Source organism: Scyliorhinus canicula, chromosome 28 (genome assembly GCF_902713615.1).
Source record: "Scyliorhinus canicula chromosome 28, sScyCan1.1, whole genome shotgun sequence".
Taxonomy (NCBI): domain Eukaryota; kingdom Metazoa; phylum Chordata; class Chondrichthyes; order Carcharhiniformes; family Scyliorhinidae; genus Scyliorhinus; species Scyliorhinus canicula.
The window spans coordinates 6,713,476-6,734,830 of NC_052173.1; the positions used below are offsets into that span (position 1 = coordinate 6,713,476).

A 21,355-nucleotide genomic window follows, 5' to 3' on the forward strand; every position below is an offset into this window, starting at 1 on the left:
TGATTACAGGTTCAGTGACATTACTACAGTATTACCACCTCCTCCATGTTGGCACCCAGTGGAGTGCAGTTCCTTTGTTACTGATTCACTGACTCTCACTCCACATTATATCAAGATACAGCTGATTGCACCGGAAAGTAAAGGCTATGGGACCTTCCTCCCGGTAGCTGTAATGGAGACTGCGATTATGCAGCACTGACTCAGCAACAACCTTCTCACTGATACTCAGTTTGGTTTCTGTTAGAGCCACCTGCCTACTGACCTCATTGCAGCCTGAATCCAAACATAGACAAAAGCTTTGAATCCCAGATTGAGATGTGATTGACTGCTCTTTGCATCAAGTTGCATTTGATCGCGTATGGCACCAAGGAACCCTAGAAAGCTGATATCAATGGGAATCGGGGGGAAAACTCTCCACTGGTTGGGGTCATTCCTAGCTCAAAGGAAGACAGTTATGGTTGTTGGAGGCTAATCATCTCAGTCCCACGACATTGCTGCTGGAGTTGTATCCTAGGCTCAACCGTCTTCAGCTGCTTTCCCTCCGTCCTAAGGTCAGACATGGGGATGTTCGCTGGTGAATGTTCAGCACCAATCGTGTCGACTCAGATCCTGAAGCGGTCCATGCCAAATGCAGTATAATCGACTCTCGCCAAGGTGCCACTTCCCTTGCAATGGTCGTTGTTGGAGTACCCTGGCACTGATTCTTACTGGAGTGCATGTCCCCTGGCACTCACTCTCGCTAGAATGCAGGTTCCCTAGCACTGATGCTAGCTAGAGTATAGGTAGGCCCCCTGGCACTGACTCTCACTGGTGCTTAGTGTTATGATCCCAGCTGATGTTACTACTGGACAATCGGGTTCCAGAATGGAACCTTGCGTCAACAAACCGTAAGTTTTATTTTTGAACAGAGACACAGGACTGCCAATTAGCTTTGAACAAAAGAATAAAAAATTAATAACAATGAAAAGATTGACTATAATACAATAGTTCACCCAACCTATATCTTCACAGATGTACACCGATTTTTTTGGGGGTTTTTTTGATAAATTTAGATTACCCAATTAATTTTTTCCAATTAAGGGACAATTTAGCATGGCCAATCCACCTACCCTGCACATCTTTGTGTTGTGGGGGCGAATCCCACGCAAACACTGGGAGAATGTGCAAACTCCACACGGACAGTGACCCAGAGCCGGGATCGAACCCGGGTCCTCAGCGCCGTGAGGCCGCAGGGATAACCCACTGCGCCACTGTGCTGCCTTGATTTTTAAGGATAACACAAGTTACAGAATATATCTTAAACTATTGTTCTCGGTAAGTACACAGTTCCTATAAACCAACAGGCCAGTTGTGGTCAGACACATCACACTCTGAAACCAAGTGGCAAATGCCACCCAATTCAACTTCTGTGGATTCTCATCAAAGCCCCCCACCAAATGCTTATCGCACTGTTCACCAACTGGTCTCACTGGAACTCTAATTTCCACATGTGTTTTTTCAAACTTCACTCGCGAACAACGCACCTTAGAATCTTCCAAACAACGCTTTATCTCAGATACCTTCACCAAAGATCCACTTCCAGGATTTCAGTCTCTCTTTTCAGTATTCCTCTTTTCTATATTGCCCTGTGCATTCAAGCTTCCACACAATCTCTCAGATACCCAGCCATGCGAACAAAACATTACTTCACAGGCTTTAAGGCCCCAACTAGGATTACTTCAGATATGGGGCTGGATTCTCTGTCCCGCCGCGCCATTTTTCTGCCCAGACCCGCCGGCGGGATTCTCCGTTATGCCGGCTGGTCAATGGGGTTTCCCATTGTGGGGCAGCCCCACACCGTCGGGAAACCCCCGGGTGCAGGCAAAACGGAGAATCCTGCCGGCGGAGAATCCTGCCTCAACCTCTCGCTAGCCAGCGTCACCAGGTCTACAGTTTTCGGCTCCATCTTTAACTGGGAGCCTTTCTTAATTTCAGTGAGCAGTATCTTGTTCAGATTCCAGTTCTTGGTCCCTTTGACTTCAGTCTTCCTGGGACTACTATTTTCATTACCTGGTTTCCAGAACTATCTGTTCTTTGGCATCCAGCACTTGCTTTCTAACCTGTACTCCATTATCCTGCCTTTCTGCTGAATGTTTCTGTGAGAGCTGCTTTCTTCTCCAGTACCTGGTTTCAAACTGAACGACGCGTACTTACTTTTCAGTGCGTGTCTCTGGTTGCTAAGCAACAGTCTAGATTTCCTTTAAATCGTGTTTGGTTTCACTTCATAAACCCTTCAATCACAGTGCAGGCATGGTTTGAAATAAAACCAAAACCTACTGGAATGCAGGCACTTTGTTTAATATCAGGTAACTGAAGATTTTTTAAAAAAGTAGTTTTATTACTGTTTTGCAGAATTTTTCATAAAACAGTAGTAACAATAATAACAAAACAAACTAGAGTGAACATTAACATAGTGTAAAAAAAGAATATACAATAACAATTAAATAGACATTACCCCACGCAACCCAGTCTTCCCACACCATCCCAGTGAAGCACTCATCTCTTCCCCCCCCCCCCCCCCCCCCCCCCCCCCCGAGAAAGTCGACGAACGGCTGCCACCTCCGAGAGAACCCTAGCGTAGACCCTCTCAAGGCAAACTTTATTTTCTCGAGGCTGAGAAACCCAGCCATGTCGTTAACCCAAGTCTCTACACTCTGAGGCTTTGAGTCCCTCCACATTAATAAAATCCGTCTCCAGGCTACTACCTCTCATAATTTTGTAGACCTCAATCAGGTCCCCCCTCAACCTCCGTCTTTCCAATGAAAACAATCCTAATCTACTCAACCTTTCTTCATAGCTAGCACCCTCCATACCAGGCAACATCCTGGTGAACCTCCTCTGCACCCTCTCTAAAGCATCCACATCCTTCTGGTAATGTGGCGACCAGAACTGCACGCAGTATTCCAAATGTGGCCTAACCAAAGTCCTATATAACTGTAACATGACCTGCCGACTCTTGTACTCAATACCTGGTCCGATGAAGGCAAGCATGCTGTATGCCGCCTTGACCACTCTATCAACCTGCGTTGCCACCTTCAGAGTACAGTGGACCTGAACTCCCAGATCTCTCTGTACATCAATTTTCCCCAGGATTCTTCCATTGACCGTATAGTCCGCTCTTGAATTGGATCTTCCAAAATGCATCACCTCGCATTTGCCTGGATTGAACTCCATCTGCCATTTCTTTGCCCAACTCTCCAATCTATCTATATTTTGCTGTATTCTCTGACAGTCCCCCTTGCTATCTGCAACTCCACCAATCTTGGTATCATCTGCAAACTTGCTAACCACAACAGCGGTCCGAGCACAGATCCCTGTGGAACACCACTAGTCAGCCTTCTCCATTTTGAGACACTCCCTTCCACCACTACTCTGTCTGCTGTTGCCCAGCCAGTTCTTTATCCATCTAGCTCGTACACCCTGAACCCCATACGACTTCCCTTTTTCCATCAACCTGCCATGGGAAACTTTATCAAACGCCTTACTGAAGTCCATGTATATGACATCTACAGCCCTTCCCTCATCAATTAACATTGTCACTTCCTCAAGAATTCCATTAGGTTTGTATGACATGACCCACCCTGCACAAAGCCATGCTGCCTATCACTGATTTCTTCCAAATGTGAATAGATCCTATCCCTCAGTATCTTCTCCAACAGTTTGCCTACCACTGACGTCAAGTTCACAGGTCTATAATTCCCTGGATTATCCCTGCTACCCTTCTTAAACAAAGGGACAACATTAGCAATTCTCCAGTCCTCTGGGACCTCACCCGTGCTCAAGGATGCTGCAAAGATATCTGTTAAGGCCCCAGCTATTTCGTCCCTCGCTTCCCTCAGTAACCTGGGATAGATCCCATCCGGACTTGGGGACTTGTCTACCTTAATGCCTTTTAGAATACCCAAAACTTCCCCCTTTCTTATGCCGACTTGACCAAGAGTATTTAAAGATCCCAGGATGTCAACAAAATCACTTTAGGGATGTCCTCAAAGCACACCTGAAGAGATCAAACATCCCCACGGACCTATGACCAGCTAAAGCTCATTCGGGAAGACGTCAAACGTATCCAGAGACTTTGTTGGGAACACGCAGAGATGAAGTAAAGGTGTCAGAGGGAGCGCACAAATCTCCCACCAACTCTTACTCAATCCTCTGAGTCAGCTGCCCCACATGAGAGAGTCTGCAGCTCGTGCATTGGACTTCTCAACCATCTCACCATCCGACCGAGTGGAAGCAAGTCATCCTCTATTCTGAGGAAATCACTAACCCCCCCCCCCCCCCGGGTATCTATTTGTAAACCCTTGCCCTTGTAATTCAATCCCTTCCTCGTGAAGCATGTCCTGAGCTTTACAGCCTTTCAGGACACTTACTTCCCCTTCAGCAAGCTTCTGTCCTCTGCCTCTATATCCTCCCTTCCTGTCTGTAATTTAAGCCTACCTCCTTCAAACAGAAACCTATTGAAACCCATCCTTTTCAAGCACAATCTTAGTCTCTTCTCTGCACCCCTCTTCCTTGGCTTGGCATATGTTGCTTTTCCAGATCTTTGTTAAATATTTGCAGACAGTTTGTTTGTTAAGGCCACCAAATACATTTTGAGTGAATTGTTTTCTAATTTCCACTCTCCTCTCATCTTTACATGGTCCATTTCTGAATCTTCCCTTCCCTTACTTGACTGTAGCCTATCCCCAGAAATGGAGACGATCAAAGAATTTTCACTATCGACTCCTTGATTCTCACAGCTACCTTGACTGCACTTCCTCATACCCTGCTTCCTGTAACAACTATTCTCCCAGCTTTCCTGTCTCTGCCGCATCTGTTCTGATAATGCAACCTTCCTGACCAGTGATTCTGGTATGTCTTTTCTTTTCATCAACCGAGGATTTTTCCCCGCAGGGGCCCTCTGCTTTGTCCTTCGCGTTTGATGCTCTTCTCTCACCCCTTCCCCTCTCTCCCAGAACTGTTATAGGTTCCTCTTGTCCTTGCCTCCCCAGCCATACTCAATGGATCATCTCCGCTATTTCCACCACCTCCAGCATGATGGCGCCACCAAACACATCTTCCCCTGTCCATCCCTGTCCACATTCCAAAGGGACTGCTCCCTCCACAGCACTCTGGCCCACTCCTCGATTACCTCCAATTACAATCCCCTGTGTTTCCCATGTACCTTTACATGCAAATACAGGTGCTGCACCACCTGCCCCTTTACCTCCTCCCTCCTCACCGCCCAAGGCCCAGACACAGTGAAACGTTGATTTATATTTGTACTTCCTTCAATTTAGTCTATTGTATTTGCAGCTCGCAGTGCGATCTGCGCAATACTGGGGAGAGCAAATGCAAGGTGTCTGCTTTGGGGAACGTGCCTAGTGTGACCCTGTGTTTCCAGTCCCCTGTCACTTTAATGCCCTACCTTGTACCCACTCTGATCTCGGCTTGCTGTAATGACCCAATGGAGCTCAACGCAAACTCGAGGAACAACACCCCGTCTTCCAATTGGGTCCTTTTAGATCCTTTTACAGCCTCCTGGACTCGACATCAAAAGATGGGAAGCTCTGCCCTCATTTGGTTCCCTTTAGGATGAGCACTGTTTCCTCCACTATCCACAGCTTGTAGCGCATATGGGCAAAATGCATGGTGCCACAGGGAGAGGAAAGACCCAAGAGAATATAAACCTGTGCTCATTACTGCTGCATCAACAGCAGTAAAAGCAGCAATCTGAGAACCTTTCACGTCCATACTTTGGTCAGGAAATCATGGACAGCCCGAGAATGTGGGGATGGTGTGGAAGCAGAAGATGCAAAAAAGGGATTTAAAAAGGTGGAGAAAAATATATACAGTATATGAGTAGATGGTTTCAACACTGTGGATTGTTCTGCTATTTGTCCTGAAATGTGTGCTTTATTCAATGACAGTTTGTCCATTCTAAATATGTTCTGCTGCACTTTTTGATGAGAGCACCAGTTGAAGTAACTTGTGCCTATCCGAATGCGTATGCTGTACCAGTGGCCTTGAGACTTCATTTTGTGTCTTTCCTAGCAAGGATTTCTGAGGGTTTGTCCAGTGTCTTGGCAGTAAGCATGTCGAGCATTGTGTGTGAATATTCTGCCTTTCAGATTCTGGTAGTCGGAGAAGATGGCGCCTTCCTGGTTAAATCTCCTAAGACTCACGTCTGCGAGCAATGCAGCGCAGCCTTCCGGACTAACTACCACCTGCAGAGGCACATCCTCATCCACACAGGTAGAACACAAGGACCATGGTGTGTACAGAGCTCATAATAAGATAAAGAATGTGCACTTTCAGAAGAAAATACCACTGCAGCCAAACTCTTGTTACAGATGCCAGAAGACGAGAAGGCCCTCATTCTATTTAATAAGAGCTCTTTTTTTTTTAAAGATTTGAAGAGTCATAAAATGTTTTTCTTTTGATCATGAAATAAGCACATGTCTAAATTTTCTTCCCTCCTATTTTCTGCTCTCCAATAAAGTCACAAGGGGCGTAGTTCCACGGGTAGCTCATCCAAAGTAGCGTCCTCCTTGTGTGAACCAGTGAATGTCACCAAATTGTTTTAGCGTGACAGACCTCGGGGTCCTCTGGTTGTGATTGGAATCAGAAAACTGGCTCATGACCTTTTCACCCAGGGACACCGGGAGGAGTTGTAATGCTCCAACTGCTATCCTAGCTGAGATCAGCGAGCACAATGCAGGCTGGGAACCAAATCTACATGGTGTTCTTACCAGCTGAACCATCACTGGAGATTTTTCATTGGAGAAAACACCAGTATTCTCCAATGTCATAAATATTATGAACTGAAGTTATTGGAAGTGGCTACATATCATGTAAATCTCTTTGTATAAGTTGTGCCTTGATTCTGTGACCTGTGCTCTCGCTTGTACACAGGTGTGATGGATATATATGGCCAGCTAGGGTTAAAATTGTTTGCGACTTTTACACTGCTGTAACCAGTACACTGGCTTTTACTCTCTGACTTGTGTAGGTGTAGGCATTCCCAATTCAAATTTCAAATGCATATTCAAAAACAAAAGATAAACCGATGACCATGCCTCCCCCCCCCCCCCCCCCCCCCCCCCCCCCCCCCCACTCTTTTGATGAAGCTGTCATTTGTTGGAAGTTTGTTTCTGCAGATGTCAGCCGCCCTTCAGTCCTCCGGTGTAAGTGTAGACAGTCTGTGTCAATGGCCTAGTTGTTTGGTAGGGGGAGGAAGTTTGCGGGGTGGGGGGAGTTGGGGATATCATAGCTGAGCCTCATCACTTTTCAACATGTGTCACTGGGCTGTGATCAGGAGAGGGAACCCTGGCAGTCCCGCTCTTCCCTCCCTATCCTGAGCTCTGGAATGCCACAGCTCCTACAGCCACCCCAGCTGAGATTAGCTGAGTCTGCACACACCGGAGGATTTGTACCTGGGACTTGCCAGCTCTGTTTGGCCCAGTGGTGTGTTAAACAGAGACGTTGCCAATTGACCAGGTTAGAGGGCTGAATGGCCTCTTCCCAGTCCTGTTTCTCTGATGCGGGCGGGGGGAAAGAGAGAGAGAAGAGAGAACTGGTCCTGCTTTTTCAACATAACTCTGAATCAGTAAGTTCTTCTGAATGATATTCAGGTGTGACTTCAAAAGGCCAAATGCTGAACGCATTGTGTAACCTGTTTCTTGCTTCACACTTGGAGTGTAAGGTTTACAGCTACAGCTTTTGCCATCACATGATTTTATGCCTTCAATCTACTGGCATCCAATTTGTTCCTTACTGTGTATCTAAGCAGAAAGTAATAAATTGGAGCTAAATGTTTTATCCTGCAACCAATCAAAAATAAACCCCAAACTAAATGTAGTTGTGAGCAGGCACGGTCCAGTGCACCAAGTGGTTTGAACGCTGGTTCTATTGTAACAAGGTTTGACTGTAAGTTGGATTCATTTTGGGCCTCTGTTTCTTTTCAGTAACTGCGCGCCACCCTGAATACTTGGTATAAGCGAAGTAACCCGCAACAAATTCCTTCACCAATATGTAGTCTGTTTGATTTATAAATGTGCTGATTAGTTTTTTTAAAAATTGGAAATACTAGGTGTTTGCAGGATAATAAACCAAAAAAGGCCAACATACAGTTGTGAATAATGATGCACACACGGCAGCTTGAGCTTTGTCATAGAATTTGTGTAATCTTTCAGTAATATTAACTTACCTACGGTAAAAACGCATCATTTACATTCCTATCAAACACAATGCAGGATATGAGAATTAGCAAAGATATGATTCGAAGCCAATAGACCTTGGGCAGAAATGGAAAAACATTTGTTAATCATGCTGAAGAGTTAGTGAAGCTTGCCAGCTGTGCGACAAAGCATAAAAGATAATTCTCTTGAGGTGCCGCTTCCACAAACCTTTTGTCATTTTAGTTTTGTAGAACGCACTAATTCACTTGTTCCTCTCTGAACCATTGAATATAACACGCAATATTCGCCAAACCATCGATCAAACACCAATTTAAACATCAGTGACTTTTCTTTGATTGTTCTCTTGAGCCATACCACATCTACTGCACATCCTTCCTTACCCCGAGGGCATTATGAGTTAACCATATAGCATTATAGCAGAGCTGACTGCTTCGTAAGCAGAGTGCGAAAGTCAGGAGTTCGATGCAAGTGGGAATTCATTGCAGAGAGAAAAGAAGGTGAGGCTTTTCATTCTTTTTGATTTACCTGTAGTGTTTGGTGGGTGTTCTTTTGTCTTTAAGCTAGCAAACTCTAATATGTTATCACTTGTCTTTATTAAATTAGTGAAATGAAAGTTGCCAGAGGACCAGAGGCTGCTTTCCCCTTTGACAGGGAGAGCTGACTGGTGGTGATTTAACTTGAGGATCACCACACCTCAGGCAAGGGGCAAGGTTGAGAAGGAGGCACCTTCACGAATAACTTCAGCCAATACGGGAATTGAACCCACGCTGCTGGCGTTGTCTGCATCACGAACCAGCCGCCCAGCCAACTGAGCTAAACCCACCCCTTTTTAACTAATCAAAGAAGAAAGCTCAGAGAGACATGGCAGAACTGCTGGTGTCCTGTAACTGAAACATGTGGAAGTTTGTGGAGAGCAATGCAATAACAACAACCCTTTCTACAGTATTTGTAGCTTGAGGAATTTCAGCTCCGAATTACTGAACTGGAGTTGAGCTGCGGGTATTGCAGGGCATCAGGCAAGGAGGGAGTTCCACTGTTCTAGGAGGCAGTTATGTCCATTATGTTAAGTAGAACTTTGAAGCTGGGCAAGGGATCAGGGTTACAAGGGGCTGACTATGAATCAGACTGATATGGCTATACATAATGTGGTGATGGAGGAGCCTTGGCCCAAGACTTCGATCAATAGGAATGTGTGGATGAGAACAAGGACCACAACAACGATCAGAAAACCAACCAGAGCGACATAATGCAGGAGGCCACAAGCGAAGGGAATTAAAAGTAATGTAGTAATCGCAGGTGGAAGTACAGTCAGAGGGATAGGTATTGACAGGACTTTCTGGTTCTGCCAACGGCGGGCAATGTGGCAGGTGGGACTGCAATTCAGAATGTGGCCAAAGGTCAGTTTTCCACTGGCATAAAAACGGATTGTAATTTTCCGCTCTCTTCTTCCATGGTGGGTCGGGTTGTCCGCTGCACTATGTCCGGACCTGCGTTCGCGTGCTGTTGCATCTCATGAATGCTCATTAAAAAACCCAGCTCGCCAGAATCGCCCTCCAACTCCAAATCAAATTGCTACGCCAGCAGCTAATTAGACCGGTGTGAATCACGACCACCATAACTAACATGCACCTGGCGAGCTGCGTTTGTTTTACGGCTTTGGGTTTGTGCATGCAGCGTTTGCCTACTTTTCACACTGCTGTGCTTGCAACTGCTCAAGCTCCGTGCCAAGGTTGCTCAGGCAGACCAGTGGGCAGGGAATGGACCAGAAGGGACATGTTTGACTGGGAAGACGGGGTTCGCTGAAGGTATGTGGTGAGAATAGATAGAGGCAAGCGGAGGGGCTGGAAGGCATGCTAGACTGTAGGGAGAGTGTCAGAGGCGAGAGACAGGGGCAAGCGAAGGGGCTGAAAGGTGGACAGATATGCATGACGATCGGTTGGAAGGGGTGGAGTAGAGTTGACAGGAAGAAGGGGCATTAGTCTGAGGCAGTGCGCACCGTGTAGTTAGGGTGAGAAAGCAGAGACAGTCCTGGGACAGTCTGCACTGTGTTGTCAGGGTGAGAAAGCAGAGACAGTCCTGGGACAGCGCGCACCGTGTAGTCAGGGTGAGAAAGCAGAGACAGTCCTGGGACAGCGCGCACCGTGTAGTCAGGGTCAGAAAGCAGAGACAGTCCTGGGACAGTGAGCACCCTGTAGTCAGGGTCAGGGCAGAGACAGTCCTGGGACAGTGAGCACCCTGTAGTCAGGGTCAGGGCAGAGACAGTCCTGGGACAGTGAGCACCCTGTAGTCAGGGTCAGGGCAGAGACAGTCCTGGGACAGTGAGCACCCTGTAGTCAGGGTCAGGGCAGAGACAGTCCTGGGACAGTGAGCACCCTGTAGTCAGGGTCAGGGCAGAGACAGTCCTGGGACAGTGAGCACCCTGTAGTCAGGGTCAGGACAGAGACAGTCCTGGGACAGTGAGCACCCTGTAGTCAGGGTCAGGGCAGAGACAGTCCTGGGACAGTGAGCACCCTGTAGTCAGGGTCAGGGCAGAGACAGTCCTGGGACAGTGAGCACCCTGTAGTCAGGGTCAGGGCAGAGACAGTCCTGGGACAGTGAGCACCCTGTAGTCAGGGTCAGGGCAGAGACAGTCCTGGGACAGTGAGCACCCTGTAGTCAGGGTCAGGGCAGAGACAGTCCTGGGACAGTGAGCACCCTGTAGTCAGGGTCAGGACAGAGACAGTCCTGGGACAGTGAGCACCCTGTAGTCAGGGTCAGGGCAGAGACAGTCCTGGGACAGTGAGCACCCTGTAGTCAGGGTCAGGCAGAGACAGTCCTGGGACAGTGAGCACCCTGTAGTCAGGGTCAGGGCAGAGACAGTCCTGGGACAGTGAGCACCCTGTAGTCAGGGTCAGGACAGAGACAGTCCTGGGACAGTGAGCACCCTGTAGTCAGGGTCAGGGCAGAGACAGTCCTGGGACAGTGAGCACCCTGTAGTCAGGGTCAGGAGCAGAGACAGTCCTGGGACAGTGAGCACCCTGTAGTCAGGGTCAGGCAGAGACAGTCCTGGGACAGTGAGCACCCTGTAGTCAGGGTCAGGGCAGAGACAGTCCTGGGACAGTGAGCACCCTGTAGTCAGGGTCAGGGCAGAGACAGTCCTGGGACAGTGAGCACCCTGTAGTCAGGGTCAGGACAGAGACAGTCCTGGGACAGTGAGCACCCTGTAGTCAGGGTCAGGGCAGAGACAGTCCTGGGACAGTGAGCACCCTGTAGTCAGGGTCAGGGCAGAGACAGTCCTGGGACAGTGAGCACCCTGTAGTCAGGGTCAGGACAGAGACAGTCCTGGGACAGTGAGCACCCTGTAGTCAGGGTCAGGGCAGAGACAGTCCTGGGACAGTGAGCACCCTGTAGTCAGGGTCAGGGCAGAGACAGTCCTGGGACAGTGAGCACCCTGTAGTCAGGGTCAGGGCAGAGACAGTCCTGGGACAGTGAGCACCCTGTAGTCAGGGTCAGGGCAGAGACAGTCCTGGGACAGTGAGCACCCTGTAGTCAGGGTCAGGGCAGAGACAGTCCTGGGACAGTGAGCACCCTGTAGTCAGGGTCAGGGCAGAGACAGTCCTGGGACAGTGAGCACCCTGTAGTCAGGGTCAGGGCAGAGACAGTCCTGGGACAGTGAGCACCCTGTAGTCAGGGTCAGGGCAGAGACAGTCCTGGGACAGTGAGCACCCTGTAGTCAGGGTCAGGGCAGAGACAGTCCTGGGACAGTGAGCACCCTGTAGTCAGGGTCAGGGCAGAGACAGTCCTGGGACAGTGAGCACCCTGTAGTCAGGGTCAGGGCAGAGACAGTCCTGGGACAGTGAGCACCCTGTAGTCAGGGTCAGGGCAGAGACAGTCCTGGGACAGTGAGCACCCTGTAGTCAGGGTCAGGGCAGAGACAGTCCTGGGACAGTGAGCACCCTGTAGTCAGGGTCAGGGCAGAGACAGTCCTGGGACAGTGAGCACCCTGTAGTCAGGGTCAGGGCAGAGACAGTCCTGGGACAGTGAGCACCCTGTAGTCAGGGTCAGGGCAGAGACAGTCCTGGGACAGTGAGCACCCTGTAGTCAGGGTCAGGGACAGAGACAGTCCTGGGACAGTGAGCACCCTGTAGTCAGGGTCAGGGCAGAGACAGTCCTGGGACAGTGAGCACCCTGTAGTCAGGGTCAGGGCAGAGACAGTCCTGGGAAGAGTGAGCACCCTGTAGTCAGGGTCAGGGCAGAGACAGTCCTGGGACAGTGAGCACCCTGTAGTCAGGGTCAGGGCAGAGACAGTCCTGGGACAGTGAGCACCCTGTAGTCAGGGTCAGGACAGAGACAGTCCTGGGACAGTGAGCACCCTTTAGTCAGGGTCAGGGCAGAGACAGTCCTGGGACAGTGAGCACCCTGTAGTCAGGGTCAGAGCAGAGACAGTCCTGGGACAGTGAGCACCCTGTAGTCAGGGTCAGGGCAGAGACAGTCCTGGGACAGTGAGCACCCTGTAGTCAGGGTCAGGCAGAGACAGTCCTGGGACAGTGAGCACCCTGTAGTCAGGGTCAGGACAGAGACAGTCCTGGGACAGTGAGCACCCTGTAGTCAGGGTCAGGGCAGAGACAGTCCTGGGACAGTGAGCACCCTGTAGTCAGGGTCAGGGCAGAGACAGTCCTGGGACAGTGAGCAACCCTGTAGTCAGGGTCAGGGCAGAGACAGTCCTGGGACAGTGAGCACCCTGTAGTCAGGGTCAGGGCAGAGACAGTCCTGGGAACAGTGAGCACCATGTAGTCAGGGTGTTGGCAGAGACAGTCCTGGGACAGTAGCACCCTGTAGTCAGGGTCAGGGCAGAGGACAGTCCTGGGACAGTGAGCACCCTGTAGTCAGGGTCAGGGCAGAGACAGTCCTGGGACAGTGAGCACCCTGTAGTCAGGGTCAGGGCAGAGACAGTCCTGGGACAGTGAGCACCCTGTAGTCAGGGTCAGGGCAGAGACAGTCTGGGACAGTGAGCACCCTGTAGTCAGGGTCAGGGCAGAGACAGTCCTGGGCCAGTGAGCACCCTGTAGTCAGGGTCAGAGCAGAGACAGTCCTGGGACAGTGAGCACCCTGTAGTCAGGGTCAGGGCAGAGACAGTCCTGGGACAGTGAGCACCCTGTAGTCAGGGTCAGGGCAGAGACAGTCCTGGGACAGTGAGCACCCTGTAGTCAGGGTCAGGGCAGAGACAGTCCTGGGACAGTGAGCACCCTGTAGTCAGGGTCAGGGCAGAGACAGTCCTGGGACAGTGAGCACCCTGTAGTCAGGGTCAGGCAGAGACAGTCCTGGGACAGTGAGCACCCTGTAGTCAGGGTCAGGGCAGAGACAGTCCTGGGACAGTGAGCACCCTGTAGTCAGGGTCAGGGCAGAGACAGTCCTGGGACAGTGAGCACCCTGTAGTCAGGGTCAGGGCAGAGACAGTCCTGGGACAGTGAGCACCCTGTAGTCAGGGTCAGGGCAGAGACAGTCCTGGGACAGTGAGCACCCTGTAGTCAGGGTCAGGGCAGAGACAGTCCTGGGACAGTGAGCACCCTGTAGTCAGGGTCAGGGCAGAGACAGTCCTGGGACAGTGAGCACCCTGTAGTCAGGGTCAGGGCAGAGACAGTCCTGGGACAGTGAGCACCCTGTAGTCAGGGTCAGGGCAGAGACAGTCCTGGGACAGTGAGCACCCTGTAGTCAGGGTCAGGGACAGAGACAGTCCTGGGACAGTGAGCACCCTGTAGTCAGGGTCAGGGCAGAGACAGTCCTGGGACAGTGAGCACCCTGTAGTCAGGGTCAGGCAGAGACAGTCCTGGGACAGTGAGCACCCTGTAGTCAGGGTCAGGGCAGAGACAGTCCTGGGACAGTGAGCACCCTGTAGTCAGGGTCAGGGCAGAGACAGTCCTGGGACAGTGAGCACCCTGTAGTCAGGGTCAGGGCAGAGACAGTCCTGGGACAGTGAGCACCCTGTAGTCAGGGTCAGGGCAGAGACAGTCCTGGGACAGTGAGCACCCTGTAGTCAGGGTCAGGGCAGAGACAGTCCTGGGACAGTGAGCACCCTGTAGTCAGGGTGTTGGCAGAGACAGTCCTGGGACAGTGAGCACCCTGTAGTCAGCGTCAGGGCAGAGACAGTCCTGGGACAGTGAGCACCCTGTAGTCAGGGTCAGGGCAGAGACAGTCCTGGGACAGTGAGCACCCTGTAGTCAGGGTCAGGGCAGAGACAGTCCTGGGACAGTGAGCACCCTGTAGTCAGGGTCAGGGCAGAGACAGTCCTGGGACAGTGAGCACCCTGTAGTCAGGGTCAGGGCAGAGACAGTCCTGGGACAGTGAGCACCCTGTAGTCAGGGTCAGGCAGAGACAGTCCTGGGACAGTGAGCACCCTGTAGTCAGGGTCAGGCAGAGACAGTCCTGGGACAGTGAGCACCCTGTAGTCAGGGTCAGAGCAGAGACAGTCCTGGGACAGTGAGCACCCTGTAGTCAGGGTCAGGGCAGAGACAGTCCTGGGACAGTGAGCACCCTGTAGTCAGGGTCAGGGCAGAGACAGTCCTGGGACAGTGAGCACCCTGTAGTCAGGGTCAGGGCAGAGACAGTCCTGGGACAGTGAGCACCCTGTAGTCAGGGTCAGGGCAGAGACAGTCCTGGGACAGTGAGCACCCTGTAGTCAGGGTCAGGGCAGAGACAGTCCTGGGACAGTGAGCACCCTGTAGTCAGGGTCAGGGCAGAGACAGTCCTGGGACAGTGAGCACCCTGTAGTCAGGGTCAGGGCAGAGACAGTCCTGGGACAGTGAGCACCCTGTAGTCAGGGTCAGGGCAGAGACAGTCCTGGGACAGTGAGCACCCTGTAGTCAGGGTCAGGACAGAGACAGTCCTGGGACAGTGAGCACCCTGTAGTCAGGGTCAGGGCAGAGACAGTCCTGGGACAGTGAGCACCCTGTAGTCAGGGTCAGGGCAGAGACAGTCCTGGGACAGTGAGCACCCTGTAGTCAGGGTCAGGGCAGAGACAGTCCTGGGACAGTGAGCACCCTGTAGTCAGGGTCAGGCAGAGACAGTCCTGGGACAGTGAGCACCCTGTAGTCAGGGTCAGGGCAGAGACAGTCCTGGGACAGTGAGCACCCTGTAGTCAGGGTCAGGGCAGAGACAGTCCTGGGACAGTGAGCACCCTGTAGTCAGGGTCAGGCAGAGACAGTCCTGGGACAGTGAGCACCCTGTAGTCAGGGTCAGGGCAGAGACAGTCCTGGGACAGTGAGCACCCTGTAGTCAGGGTCAGGGCAGAGACAGTCCTGGGACAGTGAGCACCCTGTAGTCAGGGTCAGGGCAGAGACAGTCCTGGGACAGTGAGCACCCTGTAGTCAGGGTCAGGGCAGAGACAGTCCTGGGACAGTGAGCACCCTGTAGTCAGGGTCAGGCAGAGACAGTCCTGGGACAGTGAGCACCCTGTAGTCAGGGTCAGGACAGAGACAGTCCTGGGACAGTGAGCACCCTGTAGTCAGGGTCAGGGCAGAGACAGTCCTGGGACAGTGAGCACCCTGTAGTCAGGGTCAGGGCAGAGACAGTCCTGGGACAGTGAGCACCCTGTAGTCAGGGTCAGGCAGAGACAGTCCTGGGACAGTGAGCACCCTGTAGTCAGGGTCAGGGCAGAGACAGTCCTGGGACAGTGAGCACCCTGTAGTCAGGGTCAGGGCAGAGACAGTCCTGGGACAGTGAGCACCCTGTAGTCAGGGTCAGGGCAGAGACAGTCCTGGGACAGTGAGCACCCTGTAGTCAGGGTCAGGCAGAGACAGTCCTGGGACAGTGAGCACCCTGTAGTCAGGGTCAGGGCAGAGACAGTCCTGGGACAGTGAGCACCCTGTAGTCAGGGTCAGGGCAGAGACAGTCCTGGGACAGTGAGCACCCTGTAGTCAGGGTCAGGACAGAGACAGTCCTGGGACAGTGAGCACCCTGTAGTCAGGGTCAGGCAGAGACAGTCCTGGGACAGTGAGCACCCTGTAGTCAGGGTCAGGGCAGAGACAGTCCTGGGACAGTGAGCACCCTGTAGTCAGGGTCAGGCAGAGACAGTCCTGGGACAGTGAGCACCCTGTAGTCAGGGTCAGGAGCAGAGACAGTCCTGGGACAGTGAGCACCCTGTAGTCAGGGTCAGGGCAGAGACAGTCCTGGGACAGTGAGCACCCTGTAGTCAGGGTCAGGGCAGAGACAGTCCTGGGACAGTGAGCACCCTGTAGTCAGGGTCAGGGCAGAGACAGTCCTGGGACAGTGAGCACCCTGTAGTCAGGGTCAGGGCAGAGACAGTCCTGGGACAGTGAGCACCCTGTAGTCAGGGTCAGGCAGAGACAGTCCTGGGACAGTGAGCACCCTGTAGTCAGGGTCAGGAGCAGAGACAGTCCTGGGACAGTGAGCACCCTGTAGTCAGGGTCAGGACAGAGACAGTCCTGGGACAGTGAGCACCCTGTAGTCAGGGTCAGGGCAGAGACAGTCCTGGGACAGTGAGCACCCTGTAGTCAGGGTCAGGGCAGAGACAGTCCTGGGACAGTGAGCACCCTGTAGTCAGGGTCAGGACAGAGACAGTCCTGGGACAGTGAGCACCCTGTAGTCAGGGTCAGGGCAGAGACAGTCCTGGGACAGTGAGCACCCTGTAGTCAGGGTCAGGGCAGAGACAGTCCTGGGACAGTGAGCACCCTGTAGTCAGGGTCAGGGCAGAGACAGTCCTGGGACAGTGAGCACCCTGTAGTCAGGGTCAGGGCAGAGACAGTCCTGGGACAGTGAGCACCCTGTAGTCAGGGTCAGGACAGAGACAGTCCTGGGACAGTGAGCACCCTGTAGTCAGGGTCAGGGCAGAGACAGTCCTGGGACAGTGAGCACCCTGTAGTCAGGGTCAGGGCAGAGACAGTCCTGGGACAGTGAGCACCCTGTAGTCAGGGTCAGGCAGAGACAGTCCTGGGACAGTGAGCACCCTGTAGTCAGGGTCAGGGCAGAGACAGTCCTGGGACAGTGAGCACCCTGTAGTCAGGGTCAGGGCAGAGACAGTCCTGGGACAGTGAGCACCCTGTAGTCAGGGTCAGGGCAGAGACAGTCCTGGGACAGTGAGCACCCTGTAGTCAGGGTCAGGACAGAGACAGTCCTGGGACAGTGAGCACCCTGTAGTCAGGGTCAGGGCAGAGACAGTCCTGGGACAGTGAGCACCCTGTAGTCAGGGTCAGGGCAGAGACAGTCCTGGGACAGTGAGCACCCTGTAGTCAGGGTCAGGCAGAGACAGTCCTGGGACAGTGAGCACCCTGTAGTCAGGGTCAGGGCAGAGACAGTCCTGGGACAGTGAGCACCCTGTAGTCAGGGTCAGGGCAGAGACAGTCCTGGGACAGTGAGCACCCTGTAGTCAGGGTCAGGGCAGAGACAGTCCTGGGACAGTGAGCACCCTGTAGTCAGGGTCAGGACAGAGACAGTCCTGGGACAGTGAGCACCCTGTAGTCAGGGTCAGGACAGAGACAGTCCTGGGACAGTGAGCACCCTGTAGTCAGGGTCAGGGCAGAGACAGTCCTGGGACAGTGAGCACCCTGTAGTCAGGGTCAGGGCAGAGACAGTCCTGGGACAGTGAGCACCCTGTAGTCAGGGTCAGGGCAGAGACAGTCCTGGGACAGTGAGCACCCTGTAGTCAGGGTCAGGACAGAGACAGTCCTGGGACAGTGAGCACCCTGTAGTCAGGGTCAGGGCAGAGACAGTCCTGGGACAGTGAGCACCCTGTAGTCAGGGTCAGGACAGAGACAGTCCTGGGACAGTGAGCACCCTGTAGTCAGGGTCAGGGCAGAGACAGTCCTGGGACAGTGAGCACCCTGTAGTCAGGGTCAGGGCAGAGACAGTCCTGGGACAGTGAGCACCCTGTAGTCAGGGTCAGGGCAGAGACAGTCCTGGGACAGTGAGCACCCTGTAGTCAGGGTCAGGGCAGAGACAGTCCTGGGACAGTGAGCACCCTGTAGTCAGGGTCAGGGCAGAGACAGTCCTGGGACAGTGAGCACCCTGTAGTCAGGGTCAGGGCAGAGACAGTCCTGGGACAGTGAGCACCCTGTAGTCAGGGTCAGGGCAGAGACAGTCCTGGGACAGTGAGCACCCTGTAGTCAGGGTCAGGGCAGAGACAGTCCTGGGACAGTGAGCACCCTGTAGTCAGGGTCAGGGCAGAGACAGTCCTGGGACAGTGAGCACCCTGTAGTCAGGGTCAGGGCAGAGACAGTCCTGGGACAGTGAGCACCCTGTAGTCAGGGTCAGGGCAGAGACAGTCCTGGGACAGTGAGCACCCTGTAGTCAGGGTCAGGGCAGAGACAGTCCTGGGACAGTGAGCACCCTGTAGTCAGGGTCAGGGCAGAGACAGTCCTGGGACAGTGAGCACCCTGTAGTCAGGGTCAGGGCAGAGACAGTCCTGGGACAGTGAGCACCCTGTAGTCAGGGTCAGGCAGAGACAGTCCTGGGACAGTGAGCACCCTGTAGTCAGGGTCAGGGCAGAGACAGTCCTGGGACAGTGAGCACCCTGTAGTCAGGGTCAGGGCAGAGACAGTCCTGGGACAGTGAGCACCCTGTAGTCAGGGTCAGGGCAGAGACAGTCCTGGGACAGTGAGCACCCTGTAGTCAGGGTCAGGGCAGAGACAGTCCTGGGACAGTGAGCACCCTGTAGTCAGGGTCAGGGCAGAGACAGTCCTGGGACAGTGAGCACCCTGTAGTCAGGGTCAGGGCAGAGACAGTCCTGGGACAGTGAGCACCCTGTAGTCAGGGTCAGGGCAGAGACAGTCCTGGGACAGTGAGCACCCTGTAGTCAGGGTCAGGACAGAGACAGTCCTGGGACAGTGAGCACCCTGTAGTCAGGGTCAGGGCAGAGACAGTCCTGGGACAGTGAGCACCCTGTAGTCAGGGTCAGGGCAGAGACAGTCCTGGGACAGTGAGCACCCTGTAGTCAGGGTCAGGAGCAGAGACAGTCCTGGGACAGTGAGCACCCTGTAGTCAGGGTCAGGACAGAGACAGTCCTGGGACAGTGAGCACCCTGTAGTCAGGGTCAGGCAGAGACAGTCCTGGGACAGTGAGCACCCTGTAGTCAGGGTCAGGGCAGAGACAGTCCTGGGACAGTGAGCACCCTGTAGTCAGGGTCAGGGCAGAGACAGTCCTGGGACAGTGAGCACCCTGTAGTCAGGGTCAGGGCAGAGACAGTCCTGGGACAGTGAGCACCCTGTAGTCAGGGTCAGGGCAGAGACAGTCCTGGGACAGTGAGCACCCTGTAGTCAGGGTCAGGGCAGAGACAGTCCTGGGACAGTGAGCACCCTGTAGTCAGGGTCAGGGCAGAGACAGTCCTGGGACAGTGAGCACCCTGTAGTCAGGGTCAGGGCAGAGACAGTCCTGGGACAGTGAGCACCCTGTAGTCAGGGTCAGGGCAGAGACAGTCCTGGGACAGTGAGCACCCTGTAGTCAGGGTCAGGACAGAGACAGTCCTGGGACAGTGAGCACCCTGTAGTCAGGGTCAGGGCAGAGACAGTCCTGGGACAGTGAGCACCCTGTAGTCAGGGTCAGGGCAGAGACAGTCCTGGGACAGTGAGCACCCTGTAGTCAGGGTCAGGGCAGAGACAGTCCTGGGACAGTGAGCACCCTGTAGTCAGGGTCAGGGCAGAGACAGTCCTGGGACAGTGAGCACCCTGTAGTCAGGGTCAGGGCAGAGACAGTCCTGGGACAGTGAGCACCCTGTAGTCAGGGTCAGGGCAGAGACAGTCCTGGGACAGTGAGCACCCTGTAGTCAGGGTCAGGGCAGAGACAGTCCTGGGACAGTGAGCACCCTGTAGTCAGGGTCAGGGCAGAGACAGTCCTGGGACAGTGAGCACCCTGTAGTCAGGGTCAGGGCAGAGACAGTCCTGGGACAGTGAGCACCCTGTAGTCAGGGTCAGGGCAGAGACAGTCCTGGGACAGTGCGCACCCTGTAGTCAGGGTCAGGGCAGAGACAGTCCTGGGACAGTGCGCACCGTGTAGTCAGGGTCAGAAAGCAGAGACAGTCCTGGGACAGTGCGCACCGTGTAGTCAGGGTCAGAAAGCAGAGACAGTCCTGGGACAGTGCGCACCGTGTAGTCAGGGTCAGAAAGCAGAGACAGTCCTGGGACAGTGTGCACCGTGTAGTCAGGGTCAGAAAGCAGAGACAGTCCTGGGACAGTGCGCACCGTGTAGTCAGGGTCAGAAAGCAGAGACAGTCCTGGGACAGTGCGCACCGTGTAGTCAGGGTCAGAAAGCAGAGACAGTCCTGGGACAGTGCGCACCGTGTAGTCAGGGTGAGAAAGCAGAGACAGTCCTGGGACAGTGCGCACTATGCTACAAGAGTCTAATTGGCATACAGATCCTGGTCTCAGTGCAGGGAGAAGAAGCCTATCTGCGCTGTCCGTTGTGTCCAGCATGGTGTGCAGACCGTGGCTAATCTCTCTCACATTTGGATCCTGGGTGTTGTTGGTTTCTTTCTGGGCCACAGATGGCACAGCCACAGTGAGGGCAGGCATCTGCAGCCTGTAAATGGGATCTGGTATGCTTGGCAGGTCAATATGCATCGGGCCTTTAGATGTGGAGGGGGGAGTTCAACTCGGTGCATCGATAGAAAACAGCTCAGATGGAAGGACAGGATTATATACAGGAATTACAATGGGCTTCAGGGTTAAAAGGGGAGGTCGGGGATTGGTCAGAGAGAGAAACATGTTCACGATACTCTTGCAGGGACTTGGATGGTGACAGAGGGGAGTTGGCAGCTGGTTTCATAACAAACAAGAAGCACAATTTCGTCAGCCAATGGAATGAAAAGTAACCTTGGAAAAGATCGCCAGGGCGGAGTCTCTGTGAGGTGGCTCAGTAAATCGCAATACAGCATTACTTAGTAATTTCATTTATAAATCGCAAACATCAGATGCATTGGAGCTTTGAAGCCTCCATGTTTTCATTGTAGCAGATTAAGATTTACACAAGGAAGCCGAGGACACTGATGACACTCGTGATCAGATAGCCATGCCAATTGCCCTTCTGAGAGCTAGCGCAGCCATTCTGTCAAGCCATGCTAGCTAGCCAGACCTTCCGATGCAAACCAGCATCTTCCAATTAAATAGGCCGGCATCATGAAGCTAGACGCACCCCTCTAACCTCACGCAGCC

At 53.1% G+C, this 21,355-nt stretch overlaps 1 protein-coding gene across 4 annotated transcripts in view; it reads left to right on the forward strand.

Annotated features, from left to right (window-relative positions):
- znf740b (zinc finger protein 740b) overlaps nt 1-21,355 on the forward strand; it is a 146,015-nt gene that overhangs the window by 71,176 nt on the left and 53,484 nt on the right. For all 4 annotated transcript variants that reach the window (XM_038786599.1, XM_038786602.1, XM_038786600.1 and 1 more), the window contains one exon: nt 6,150-6,273. In XM_038786599.1, the coding sequence (XP_038642527.1) occupies nt 6,150-6,273 (124 nt within the window). The remainder of the gene's footprint in view (nt 1-6,149; nt 6,274-21,355) is intronic.